Below are 14,919 nucleotides of genomic sequence, written 5' to 3' on the forward strand. Positions count from 1 at the left end.
TGGGCAGTATGGTTGAAATCAATTACCACGATAATCATAAGGATTTCTTTTAAATCAAGATATCACATTATGGATTATTTGTGCAAAATCACGTAAAATCAATCGCATTGAATTGTTTGTAATGTAAGGGTGATGCCAAACAAAACTAAAAATAGCCATTTGAATCCATTTTAAATAAAATGCTTGTTAACAATTTGACAACAGAATTGTGTATTACTGTCAGAACATCACAATATTATTCTACTCAACGGTGATAAATGTTGATAAGTTAAGGAATGTTAAACTCAAAAGTATACCAAAATCTTTTTATTTATTTTTTTCAAATCAGGGCTGTACACTGTGTGGAAGTGATAATGTCTGAATGCTTAATTTCTATCCCTACCTGACAGAGAACACCGATTTCCTTACAAGCTGCCCCAGCAACGGGATGTTCAAGAAAAAGAAATTATCAGTCCATCCTCTTGAAGTCACAGCCAAAGTTCGAGCTGAAGACATACCAGATGTTAGCACTGATCACCTCTGCCTCTATTTTGAGGGTGTGGAAGAGGATGTGGTCGATGTCACGCTTAATGAGGAGGAACAGTCCGCCATCATCACCTTTAAAGACCATAATGGTAGTGCAGTTATGCTTCTTTTTTTATCAGCCTATATGATAGTATGATAAATATGTAAATCTTAATTTCAATATGTATTCACAATCGTAATGAACAAGGAACAATTAACACTTTCATATGAGGTCTAGATGATAAACCTATGTCATATTTAAGATATTAAAAAGATGTATTTGCTTTCCCAGCTGTTGACAGAATCATCAAGAAGAAGCTTGCCATCGAACAGAAACCGATCAGAGTTTTTCCTTTTTATGAATCTTTGGGAACAGCCCTCTATGGCGAAGACCGACCCACGCTCAAACTCCCTGCTGCTTTCTCTGAGAGCGTTGATGCTGCTATATGGACATACCTTAACGCCAAGCATGAAGCTGCAGCAACCGTTCATAGCGAGCTGGCAAAGCACTTCTGCAAGGTAGACCTCCAACAGTCTCCTGTGTGCTTCAGCCCCTTACCTTCTCTACTGCAGCAAAAGCATGTCAAAGCCAAGGACATCCAACAGTGGACAGAGATGGTAAAGATGGCCTTTGAACAAGCCGTGTCAAAGTTCAAATCCCTGCAGCTTCAGCCTGAGCCAGGGGCATGGGAAGAGTCTGAAGAGAAGATCAGAGAGGCGCTGTTGAATGAGGCTGTGGCTGTAGTCGCAGATAAAGCCAGTGGTGTCTTGTCGGTGGTTGGCTTTGAGGAAGATGTAATCAGACTGAAGCAGACTGTTTATGAGATCTTTAACAGGATCGCCAAAAGGGTACAGCGGGAGAAATTGTGCATAACGGACACAATCAATTTGTCGCCATCCGTTTTCTACATCCTATGTCAAGATGGTCTTCAGGACAAGCTGTTGATTGAATACCCAGAGCTAAAAATAGCATACAAAAATGAAAGCCAGGATTTGTCATTAACTGGCTTAAGCCATGAGGTTTTGGGTGCAAGCAAAAGGGTATTTAATGGAGTCACGGCACTAAAACGAAGGACGTTAGAAACGGATGACTCTGTGCTTGAGTTTTTGAAGGAGGAAGATCAAGAAGTTCTGACAAGCAATCTCCTCACATCTAAGTACATAGATGCAGCACTTGAGATATGTGGGAAGAGAGTGCAGCTCCTTGCTGTTTCAGACAGAGCTCTGAACGAAGCGGAGGATCAACTGAGCACACTGCTGACCTGCCAATACATCGCTGTTGAAGATAGTGATGTCCTGAACAAGCCTCAGTGGCAGCACATCGTCGCTCGGTTGGAGGAGGCCAACAATGATTCATTCAGGAAAATTCTGATTCAGACCCCTGCTTTTCAGACAAGCCAGCAAGTGGTGGTGTCAGGCTACAAGGATAGCGTTAGGACAGTTGGAAATGAACTTGATGACTTCTTACAGCAGTATGCTCAAGTTGAAGAAACTGTTGTGGTCAAGCCCGACATCATTGTCAAATATATTGAGAAACATAACCGAGATGCCTGGTGGTGGGACCAAGTGAAAGACGCAGTGGAGGTTTCTTTCAGGAAAGAGGCCATCTACTTACGTGGTTCTAGAGTCGATGTCACAAAGTGCAAGACCTTGTTTGAAGACGTGATCTCTGAGGTATTCTCTAATGTTTTAAAAGTCTCCAAGCCTGGAGCAAAGAAGTTCTTCCAGGAAAAAGAAGCAATGTACATTTCCTCAGTCATGAGTGAGACTGGTTGCTTGGTCCAATTGGTCGATGAGACTGGTAGTGGGCAGGACAACTTGGCCCTGGGAAAAGTACCAAAACCCACGTACCAGCTTGAGACACCTGATGGAGTAGAAATAGCTGTTTGCAAGGCTGATATGTGCAGTTACCCAGTGAGTGTAGTTGTCAACGCTTCTAATCAGGACTTGAAACACAACGGAGGTCTTGCAGGAGCACTTGTGAATGCTGCTGGCGCTCAGTTGCAGGATGAATGTGACAAACTGATCAAGTCAAAGGGACAGCTCCGGCCTGGAGACTGTGTCATGACCGGAGCAGGCGGGCGGCTTTGGTGCAAAAACATCATCCATGCGGTGGGGCCCAGTTTTGATCAAGCGAACCCCCAGAAGGCCGTGGGGCTGCTGAGAAGAGCTGTGAAAGGAAGCTTAGAGCTGGCTGAAACGTACAACTGCCTCTCTGTGGCTCTGCCTGCCATCAGCAGCAACCTGGGGTTTCCTCTCAGCTTGTGTGCAGACACCATCGTGGAAGCAGTGAAGGGACATTGTGATGACAAATATGGCAACAACACGCTGAAGAGGATCCATTTGCTGAGCAATGATGATGGTGCTATTACTGCTATGGAGGCGGCTGTCAAGAGGGAGTTTGGAACCCACGGCGTCAGTCATTCTCAACAGAATCTGCCTAAGAGACCCAGCCAGACTCCGCAAGTGAGACGTGTTCAGAATCCGAGCAGCTCAGATCACGTGCTGACCAAAGAGGGCCTGAGCATCACTCTGACGAAAGGGAATATCCAGGATGCCACGGTAATTCATATTTATATTATGTAACAATAAGAGCCCGCAATCAACTCGTTGAAAAATGTAATATTCCAACAGAGAGATTTGATTGATATCAGCTATTGACCCTATTAGGGATGTTCATTTTGAAAATTTTCCAAAATCGATAATCGGTGAAAATTAATGATCAATTATCGATTATCGATCATATTAACACATTCACTGCCAGACGTTTTTTTTTTACTGTAGTTAGCTTCTGCCAGAGGGGTTTTTTGAGGATTCTGGCTCATCTTTCAAGACCCGAGGATTCTTTTCTGCTAAGATTTTGTGAACACACAATATCTCAAAAGAACTAATAGAATGTGTGCTTTCTCTGTCTAAAAGAGTTAGTTTGTAGAGTTAGTAGTTATGTAAGCATTAGCAGTTGAATACAGCATGGTTTCAGCGTCAGAAAAATTATTCAGAGATAAACGGCTTTTTGTGAAATTCGATAGAACAGTCACTTTAACCATTCATTTTTGGCATCAGTAAGACGTCAGACATCTAAACAATAGTTTTGAACAGTAATTTCCTCCATAACAGCAGGAAACCCCCCTCTGCTTCCAACTCCTCCCTCCGTGGGCGTTCTTCTTGGCTGCAGCGGCCGTCACAAGCTTGTCACCAGTCTCACTGCTTTGCTGCTGCTGCTGCCTGTCTGCGCGGCCGCTGTTTGAGGAAGTCTGGATGGACTCGCTCGCTTCTTGGAGTTTTGGTTGAGAGCTTTGATGAAGCTTTTGCGATTCTGGTCATATTTATGCTGCGTGTTTCAAAGTGTGTTCCACCTGTAATCTATTATGCAAATTTGCAATCCCGCATCGCCAGCAATCAGCGCGAAAACGAAAGCGTTTTCCCCCATCCATTTTCATGAGAATGGCTGCTTTTTGCTTGCCTTCCTCTAGTCAGGAGAGCACTGTCGCCACTTAGTGGGTCGGTGGAATGGGTTGTAAACGTTCGGTGGCTCCAATAATTATATAAGAGATGTAAAAGGGTTAGATGCACATCCCACGGTCAAAAAAACGGAGTAATACGTCAGTGGCAGTCAACCGTTGGATTTTTTTTGACGGAGTAATACGTCGTTGGCAGTGAACGTGTTAATACTTAGAAAATGTTCAATATATATATATATTTTTTTACAAAATGAATGCCTATGGCAGAAAATACGAAAGACAACGTGTTCTCCTCAATGAACTCTTTATTTCAATGTGTCTCCTCTCCAACACTGCTGTCCCCGGCGCATGCCGGTGTGAATTTCCCATGTTTAAAACAGTTTTGTTGGCACAAAGGCCCGTGCCCAAAAGGCCCGTGCCCAGCCAGAAAACTAGAGACTATATGAAAAGCTCCACCTCACGTTAGTCGGCTGTGCAATGGAGTGGGGCGAGGAGGAACGAATTCCACCCAAACCTAGTCAAACTTTTTTTTTTTTTTTTTTAATAATTAAAAAATCGATCCAAATGCCACAGGATCGATTCCAATCCTTAACGATCAATTATCGATTTTCGATAATTGATGAACATCCCTAGACCCTATCCTCTGGCTTTTGAGTGTGTAGGCTAATAGGAATTCTAAGACTATTGGATGATGTGACAAAAGTAATGTAAAATGTATTACTTGAAATTGAAAGTATTCTGTTAACATATTCTTAGACTGAGGTGATCGTGAATACTGTGGCTGGAGATCTTGTGCTGACAAGAGGAGCAGTTTCAAATGCCATCGTTGGCGTGGCCGGACCCAAACTTCAGGAGTTGGTGAAAGAAAAGCAAACTAACGGAAATCAAGGCGACGTCATCGTTACTGATGCCTGCAAGCTGAAGAGCAAAAAAGTCTTTCATGCAGTTGCGCCTCATTGGGACAATGGACAAGGCACAGCTCAGAAGGTAAAGTGTTCAACTGTGAGGGATATTTATTTATGTATTTACTCAGTCCTCCGATTCCATCTGATTTGATTTTAACCCAGGTTAGTCCTGCTGTTACAGCAGGGATCTTTTTAGGGGGAGACCTGTGAACAGCAGCAATACATTTTGGTTACAGACAGATTTCCTATAATGAACAAACTGCATATTCCTTACTTATAGTTATAATTAATCATATGATGGCAAATGAGTGTGTTTACATGCACACTAATAAACGTGATTAGTGACCTGAGAGTGGTCACATGCACACTAATAAACGTGATTAGTGACCTGAGAGTGGTCATGTAAACAACATAAACTAATAAACGTGATTAGTGACCTGAGAGTGGTCATGTAAACAACATAAACTAATAAACGTGATTAGTGACCTGAGAGTGGTCATGTAAACAACATAAACTAATAAACGTGATTAGTGACCTGAGAGTGGTCATGTAAACAACATAAACTAATAAACGTGATTAGTGACCTGAGAGTGGTCATGTAAACAACATACCGGTAAACTAATAAACGTGATTAGTGACCTGAGAGTGGTCATGTAAACAACATAAACTAATAAACGTGATTAGTGACCTGAGAGTGGTCATGTAAACAACATAAACCCATATGCTTTATATCGGATAAAGGCCGTTAATAGATTATGAGAAATCTGATAAACACACCTAGCTTTTCGCTGAATCATCAGTTTTATTCAGTGCATGGCTCAATCTCAATGTCCACTCAGGACTGAGTTCTAAAGTGCATGTAAACGCCTAAATCAGATTATTGCCATTAACCGTCTGATTAGTCTCAGTTATTGGACTATTGTGTTCATGTAAACGCACTCAATGACTTGACTTTTTTCTTTATTGCACATCTTGCAGAAGATAATTGGATTGATGATAATGTAACTCAAGTTCCATTCAACCATAGTCCCTTGAGGTAGCGGGGTCACTGTAGAAGTAAAAACAAACATAAAATGGAAAGTACATGCTTTGTTGCATGTTCTACAGCAGTGGGGGTCCGTAGCACTTTGCCAGGGGGTCCGCGAAAAGTTTTCAGGAAAATAAAAAAATTAAAACTTTTTTTGTGTGTGCAAAAGCTTCATAGTTCAACGAAAACATCGTATGTTTTAAATCTAAAATGCTTCATGGATTACATTCTAATCTAACAAAGCTATCAATTTAAAAGTCAAGCACGTTACCGTGGAAACAATTAAGCTTAGCCCAAAATCACAAATCAGAATGAGGGGGTCCCCGGTATATTTTCGATCTTGTAATGGGTCCTTGGCTGAAAAACATTTGAGAACCTCTGTTCTACAGTACCGGTAATACGATTTATTGCATCGCAAAAATCTACTTGTTTGTTTTTATATCTTGTTTGCAAGGACTGCTAAATACCTGTAACATTAGGCGCCTGGGTAGTGCAGCGGTAGATTCCCTGCCTATAAACACGCGGGTCGCAGGCTCGTGCCCCATGTTACCTCTGGCCTCCATACAGCCACAATTGGCCGTGTCTGCGGTTGGGAAGCCGGATTAAGGGTATTTCAAAAATGAGAGGCTAGAAGGAAAGTACAATCAACTTTAATGATGCAACAAACAACACAACACAGAGAGAGGGAAAGCGTGGGAGACATTTTGATTGGACAGGAATGGATGGGCGTGCACATTTATGAATGAATGATATAACCTGAACAGGCGTTGCTGCAGGGGGAGGGAGAAATGGATTAATGAATGGGATGGTTAATCAGACATTGACTACGGGAAGTAGCCTTCATTATTGAAAGCATGTCTGAGACATGTGTCCTGGTCGCTGCACTAGCGCCACCTCTGGTCGCTCTGGTTGGAGGGGAGGGAAACGGGGGAATACGGCGATCCTCCCGGCTCCCACGCACTACGTCCTGCCGGTGAAGCTCCTCCCTGTCAGGTGAAAAGAAGTGGCAGGCGACTTCATATGTATCAGAGGAAGCATGTGCTAGTAGTCTACAACTCTCTCCAGGTCAGCAGAGGGGGTGGAACAGCGACCAGGACAGCTCAGCAGGGGGAATTGGCCAAATACTGAAAAAACTGGTCACAGGGTGGGAATACTTGCAACATTACAGTAGTATACGGTAAACATCAATATTTTACTAAACTAAAGAAAATATGTCTTCCAGATACTGAATGGCATTTTTAAGAATTGCTTGCGCCAGGCTGAGGACAGTGGGCTGACCTCCATAACCTTCCCCGCCATTGGCACAGGGAACCTGGGCTTCCCCAAAGACCTTGCAGCCTCTTCAATGTTGGATCAAATCTTGAAGTTCAGCAGGAAGAGACGACCGAAGCACCTTAAGACAGTAGTTATCGTCCTTCACCCCAGTGATGCACAGACCATCCAGGTAAAGAAGCGAAAGTGAAGACTAAGGAACTCTGCATTAGTTTCATGCTTGCCAGCTGTGAGCATCTTGGCAAATTAAAATGTAACAATGGAAAAATGGTAATACCAACCAATAATAGCTCAGTGCTACAACTCACTGTAACTGGTGGTACTGCTAACATACACTTAGTAACGCCTGCTACAGTAATGTTACATCATCAATAAAGATTAAAAAGTAAAAGACAGGACTTCATCAGGAACCTAGGGAACTTGAAATGAATGTTCTACTAGTGAGTGAAACACTTCCACAAACTATTAATACTATGCTTTTATGACAACACATGTGGATGCGTGCATGAAAAAAACACTGCTTTCATATTCATACAAATAGAGTCATACTCATTAAGCAGTATCCCATGTGTTATTAAACTAGGGTGAACATGTATGAAGAAAACTGGCTTAGATGTTAGTGGAATGCTGCTTGGTGAGAATGGCTATATCATTTCATTATCAAGTGGAGACCTCCCACTTCTCAGACCTAGACTCTACTACATAATAATCATGAACAAACAAGCACAATAAATCAAACTGATTGATAGAAACGTGCAGGATACCGGCAGCATTGTCAGGCTGTGTTTTCTATGTGTTGTGTTGCTGTGATATCGGCACGTTTTTGGTGACAGGGTTCTCTCTCATTTTGTCCCCAGGTTTTCACTGATGAGTTTAAGAAAAGGTTCTCTACTATCTCAGGTGGTCCAGTGCCAACAACTACAACACAGACTACAGGTAGGAAACATTTGGTTTGATCTTAAGGCTAAGTTCACACACAGCACCAAGCCTTGCCTACGCCTTGCCTTTACCCAAGCTTTTGAATAGGCGTCCTTTTTAGTCAATGAGGCTGCTGTGTAACACAGGGCGCCTCAACGTGAACCTTGCGTGTACCCACGCCTCGCCTGAGCTGCACCGATTTTATCGTTTAGGCGTGAGTTCTATTTTCAAGCCGACTAGGCGCGTGAAGGCAGACTTTTTCTGTCAAGCCATGAAGGAAAAACGCGACAATATCCGTGGGAAATGGCAAAGTCAACTGAATTTCAAAATAAAATGGTGTTACTACAACAGTGTTGAGCAGAGAGAGGGAGAGAGAGAGATTGACGGGTGGCTATCACGTGGGGCTTTCTCCCCGTCGGTAAACAAATCTTTAGGAGAGAGAATAGCGACCGAAGAAGCAAGATGGACAATGAAAAGTTAATCCACTTAGTACAACAGCATCCAGTTCTCTATGACAACAGTGACCCAAGAAGGAGACCTGGTTATACATATCCAGCATCAATAGCACATTAAATATATCAGATTTATTTTACCTACCCATGATAATTCGGGACCACACGTGACAAAAAAAAACACTTGGGAGAGAGGAGAGGCGCTTGTGACTCGGCGTGGAAGGCGTCCAGTGTGATCGCAAAAGCGTGTGATAGGTTCACGCCCAAGGTATGTAGGCGTAGGCATGGGTTGAGGCAAGGCAAGGCGTAGGTGCCCTGTGTGAACGTAGCGTAACACACACACACATCCCCAACCACTGGTGAAAGAGATAAGGTTGTTCCTGGCTCCTTTTCCAATTGAGAGATGGCAAGTTTGATTGTCATCCTGGCCCATGTGAGGACTTTGTAGGACCTGTGCAGTACAGGACCATGTGAGGACTTTGTAGGACCTGTGCAGTACAGGACCATGTGAGGACTTTGTAGGACCTGTGCAGTACAGGACCATGTGAGGACTTTGTAGGACCTGTGCAGTACAGGACCATGTGAGGACTTTGTAGGACCTGTGCAGTACAGGACCATGTGAGGACTTTGTAGGACCTGTGCAGTACAGGACCATGTGAGGACTTTGTAGGACCTGTGCAGTACAGGACCATGTGAGGACTTTGTAGGACCTGTGCAGTACAGGACCATGTGAGGACTTTGTAGGACCTGTGCAGTACAGGACCATGTGAGGACTTTGTAGGACCTGTGCAGTACAGGACCATGTGAGGACTTTGTAGGACCTGTGCAGTACAGGAGGAGGAGCTTAATGTCGTTGGCCTCACTGTGATAATAATGACCACCACAGATTTACATGTAATGACCTGTGTTTTAGAAATTACCACTGATTGAGTCACAAGAATGACTATATGGGTTTGGAATTCAAGATTCAAGATTCAAGATTTGTATTGTCACTCCATAGTACAAGTATCACGTGTGAAATTCTTGTGCTGTGGACTCCGTTTACAACATATTACAAAAAATAACAGGGCATATAGGTGCAGGAAAACAACAAGAGACACAACAAGCAATAAGGCAGAGTGATAAGACAAGTCAAAATCAATCCCTTCAAATGTTTTTTCAAATGTGTGCGTGTGTGTGTGTGTGTGTGTGTGTGTGTGTGTGTGTGTGTGTGTGTGTGTGTGTGTGTGTGTGGTGTGTGTGTGTGTGTGTGTGTGTGTTTTGGATTGGTGTGAGTTAAGTTGACTGTTTATACTTGACATGTGTTTCCTGCTGCAAGGTCCCTTTTCTAAAGTCACCTCAACCTCAGGAATGCATGAAACCAAAATAGGAAGCGTGGCTGTGCAGGTGGTGACAGGGGACATCACCCAGGAGACCATTGATGTCATTGTCAACTCCTCCAACAGTGATTTCTCTCTTAACACAGGTAAATCACACATTGGGCCATTTTGGACTCAATTCGCTCCCTTTTGCTTTTTTTTGGGCGTTCAATATTTTTCATTAAAGGTAACATCAAGGCAACCTATTTCACGTGTAAAGCAGACTTAAGCTACTTTCAGCATCATTGCAATCATAAACACGACTGCAGCGGTAGCCCAGAGTGTGCATGCAATTGAAAGGTGTCTGATTTGAATTTCCAGACCAGTTTTGTTCATGTTCTCATGTAAATTCAACGTAAATTCATATTTAATATCCACTGATCACTCCTCCACTCATGTACATATTGTATGTATACTTGTATACTTGATTTGATTGCACTTGCAACTTTGTGATTGTCTTTAGTTATCTTCCTACTTCTTATCTCTGTATATTGACCGGACCGCTACGCTGCATACAGACACTAAGATAAATTCCTCGCATGTAACTTGCATACTGTGGCAATAAAAGTGATTGTGATTGTGATTGTTGGTGAGGGAGGTGAATGAGTCCTCATAAGGCCCGCCCCTTACCCTCCAAACTGCTTCTATGGATCTTTTGCCAGCATTGATTCTCAATGGCCCAAACTGGTTGCATGGCTTGAGAAACCTTGTATCTCCAAAAAAGCAAATTTTCACAAGGAAGGAACTTTCACTGGTCCAAAGTACCTGAAACTTTCACAGGTTATTTTGGGGTACCCACTATGGGGGGAAAGAAAATGGCCGGATTTGGAAATACAAGGTTTCCACCTGACAGCGGCAATAGTATAATGCAGCGTATTGCTGCAAAAGAGAAATGTGTTCAGCTAAACTACCTTGGTGAAAAACAAAGGCTTTAAAACAGAATACATGCAGCTGCTATTTCTTGATTTAATGTGTCTTTCTCTCCACCAGGAGTATCCAAGGCCATTCTGAGTGCAGCTGGTCAGGCTGTGGAAACGGAATGCCAAACCCTTGGTAAAAAAAAAACCTATCACACCTACACTTTAAAGGAGAAATATGTCACTCATCGTGACATATTTTTTTCAAATTGGTCGAGTACTCACCGAGATAGCCTTGTTTACAGCTGGAGCAATGTGCTCAAACAGCTACACAGTGTACTGTACAGGGCAAGCTCACACCGCATCGTCAATACACGTTCGCTAATAAAACGGATTGTTTTACCTGCTGGCAAACTGTCAATAGTGTCTTGGCAACATGGAAATGACTCTATATACTGTATATTTAGCTGATTGATGTTTTTGGCAACTTCTCCAACACAGCGCTGTTGAAGAGAGGGGGGAAATCCTCCGTGGTGACGCAGCACGAACTTCGCTGTCTTCTTGCTGGTTGCACCGACACGCTGCACGCCGCCTCGCTCAGCTGGTTCTGCTTGCGGGGTGTCTGCACATAGACGGGCCACCCCCCTTTGGGCTCCTCTCTTTCTCCTCGCCTGCTCGCATAGAGACGACTCCTACATGAATATTATTCTCCGGGGCGTACGAGCAGGCGAGGAGAAAGAGAGGAACAGACAGGGGCAGCTTGCCCTGTACAGTACACTGTGCAGTTGTTTGAGCACATTGCTCCAGCTGTAAACAAGGCTATCTCAGTGAATACTCAACCAATTTGAAAACAATATGTCACAATGAGTTTATTAGACACATACAGTTTGGAAAATAGGGTCCAGGTTGAAAAAAACCAAAGTTCTCCTTTAAGCCGTTAGCTCTGATCCTGAGGGAATAGAGTACCACAGGAATGAGTCCGGAAGTAGCACTTTGGTTCATAAGGGGAAAAGTGAATGGGCTTTTAGAATGGGGATTTCGTTTAAATGTGTGAAATACGGTCTGTGGTTAACAAAGGTTTATGGGAGTGGTCATTTGTGTTCAGCAGGATAATCTTCACAAACGAGGACCACTTTTATGACTTTTAAAACGTAAATGCGTTTTTTTTAAAGGCGATTTTCAGAACATGTTTAATATCACTATATTCCTGTGTCCCTGAATGATTTGATATGATGAGTGAGAGAACCTTTGCCATTGATGTAGTTTCACAGAACCCGCCACCACCCACCCACACACACAGTAACATAGCACCTGTTTTATTGCTCCATTCCACTGTGAGAACAAGAGATAAATGCCAGTCATGGAATGCTGTAAATTGATAAGCTCATAAATCCTAATATAGGAGAGTGAAAGTAAAGCAACAAATTATACACAAAACAAACAAACAAACAAACCTCTTTATTATTAAAATGACAGATAAGGCATCAAAACTGTAGTGGCTCAGATGAAAAACTAAATTAAGCCTGTTAACATCAAAATGAGACAATATTTCTCCTCCCTGTACTCTGTTGATTACCGTAAATTCCGGACTATAAGACGCACCGGTCTATAAGCCGCACCTTCAAAGGTGACTATTTTTTTCTTCTATAAGCCGCACCGGTCTATAAGCCGCGGGTGTTTTGATGTTTAATTACCATATGTAAGGCTTCGTGCACAGAGGGGATTGTCGGGAAACAGATGGCTGTTTGGGGAAGCTCCCATTTATTAACATTTCAACAAAACAAAAGTCAGGTCACTAATCCCCAGACAAAATCACACATTGTGGTATTTTTTGTTTTTTTTACAGTGCACACAGTGTCCGCGGTGTGGTGAAAAGAGGGCAAGAGAGGAAATTAAAACAGAAGTGGATTTATAGTTAGAAAGAGTGCTAAAGAAGAGAGAATTCCGTTTTTTATTTTTTTATTTTAGTTACTCACAGTACTATTGACCAGTCCAACTCAAAAGATATTCGGCAGTTTCACTTTGAGCTCTTGTTCCGCCGCTGGGCACACAGTGTCCGCGGTGTGGTGAAAAGAGGGCAAGAGAGGAAATTAAAACAGAAGTGGATTTATAGTTAGAAAGAGTGCTAAAGATAGTCCGGTCTGGTTATGACGAGTCTCGCTGGGTACAGTACGCCAAAGCGATATCCATTGACTCGATGATGCTGTTGTATGTTGCGCGTTTCTGTTGCACCAACGCGGAGAGGTCCTGCCGGACGAAAAAGCACGTACCCTCCCAGGTGAGGGGCTTCTTCCCCGCAGCCTGGAGGATGAGTTGACGGTCGGGCCAGCGGAGTAGGCAGATGAAGATGGCCCTCGGTGGCAGGCCGGGGTTTGGACGTGGCCGAGGCGCCCGGTGTGCCCTGTCCACCTCTGGTGGTTTCTCGCCTTCCTTCAGGTCCAGGATGTAACACAGGATTTTGCCACAAAAGCGTCCATGTCACCAATCTCAGCTCCTCTTTTACATTGATCAGGCGAATGTTATTTCTTTTACTCCTGCTGATTAAGTCATCAACCTGCGTGTGCAGGGTTTCGATTTTGCATTTTATCCATTTTCGGACTCACTGTGTTGTTTTTGTCCTCCAGTGCGCGGATGCGCTTTTCCGCATTATAAACTCTGTTCACGGTTGCCTTAGTTTCTTTAGTGAGTGAGTGGATGGACTTCTGCACGTTTTCAAACTTGTTTTCAAGCTGCTCAAAACCTCTGAGCGATGTCGGACTTAATCGATAGTGTTTCACGGAGTAAAAGTTTAGCCCAAGCGTGTATCTCCAGCCTCCAGCAGGTGAGTCATTTCCTCATTCATGGCGTGATTGCTTCGTCTTTTTCTTTCTGCTTACCTGTGTTGTGTTATGTTATGTTATGTTATGTTGTTAAAAGAGGGCAAGAGAGGAAATTAAAACAGAAGTGGATTTATAGTTAGAAAGAGTGCTAAAAAAGAGAGATTTTTTTTTTTTTTTGGAAAAAATCCATAGATAAGACGCACCGTTATATAAGCCGCAGGGGGCAAAAAAGGTCAAAAAACAGGAAAAAAGCCGCGGCTTATAGTCCGGAATTTACGGTACATTGGCTCAATGATTGACTGGTTGTCCTGAGCAAGGTTTTTCTTTTAATGAGCACAGCTCAACCATCATCCTACTGATTATGACCTGGATACAGAGTTAATTATGAACACAGTTTTACACAACACAATAATACAAGATTATCAGGAAGGAAAGTGCGACCTGACGACCTACGTTACCTTCATCTGGTGTGGGCTTCAAACTTAAGCTTTTAGAATGTATTGGGCAATGATTGTTGTTTTCATCCATACTGTATACACTTGAGGTTTAAAGCATTCTAACATGAAAATTAAATCCACTGTCCTCACCTTCAGGTGCCCAGCCGAACACGGGCATGATAATGACCCAACCAGGCAACCTGAGATGTAAGAAGATCCTTCACCTGGTCGGACAGACGGACCCCATCAAAATCAACAAGGCTGTGAAGGATGCTCTCCAGATGTGTGTGAAAGACTCTTACACATCTGTCTCCTTTCCTGCCATTGGTACAGGTGAGATTACACATCTGTCTCCTTTCCTGCCATTGGTACAGGTGAGATGGTACAGGTACAGATTGGTACAGGTGAGATTTATGTTTACTTGTGGTATTTTAAGGCACTTTGGATTAAAAACATTCATCAAATGTCATGTGATATACTTTGAGTAATGACCTATGGCTTGACTGAATATGCTAAATCCTGGTTAGATGCATTGGGTTTGGGTACAAAACTACCCTTAAAATGTAGGGTTTTATTCAAGTTTGGAGTCACAAAAAGTGATCTAATCCTCAGGGTCAGTCCATATTCAGACAGAAATCTTTCAGATGTTAGTTACCTAAACAATCTTTCTACTGAACAAAACAGACCTTTAAAGACGACATGAAACAGGTCTCAGAGAGGGTCTGTGACATCAGACTGAAAAACAAACATTGCTCTCACTGAAGCAGTGCAGAGAGGTGGAACATAGCGTGGGCATGATTTCATTTGACCGTTCTGGGGACTGGAGTTGATGTTGGCCAATCCTGGTGCTTGTATGGCATGTTCTGCCCCCAAATGGAGTGGGGTTCAGAGTGTCTGCCCCTACGCGAG

At 43.1% G+C, this 14,919-nt stretch overlaps 1 protein-coding gene across 3 annotated transcripts in view; it reads left to right on the forward strand.

Moving 5' to 3' along the window:
- Positions 1 to 14,919, forward strand: part of LOC310778073 (protein mono-ADP-ribosyltransferase PARP14-like) — a 29,143-nt gene that overhangs the window by 7,128 nt on the left and 7,096 nt on the right. For all 3 annotated transcript variants that reach the window (XM_083638394.1, XM_083638395.1, XM_083638396.1), the window contains 8 exons: positions 390 to 614; positions 797 to 3,066; positions 4,722 to 4,952; positions 7,120 to 7,341; positions 8,027 to 8,105; positions 9,858 to 10,004; positions 10,888 to 10,950; positions 14,167 to 14,343. In XM_083638394.1, the coding sequence (XP_083494520.1) occupies positions 390 to 614; positions 797 to 3,066; positions 4,722 to 4,952; positions 7,120 to 7,341; positions 8,027 to 8,105; positions 9,858 to 10,004; positions 10,888 to 10,950; positions 14,167 to 14,343 (3,414 nt within the window). The remainder of the gene's footprint in view (positions 1 to 389; positions 615 to 796; positions 3,067 to 4,721; positions 4,953 to 7,119; positions 7,342 to 8,026; positions 8,106 to 9,857; positions 10,005 to 10,887; positions 10,951 to 14,166; positions 14,344 to 14,919) is intronic.

This window comes from Poromitra crassiceps (assembly GCF_964638095.1).
Source record: "Poromitra crassiceps genome assembly, chromosome: 6".
Lineage (NCBI taxonomy): Eukaryota > Metazoa > Chordata > Actinopteri > Beryciformes > Melamphaidae > Poromitra > Poromitra crassiceps.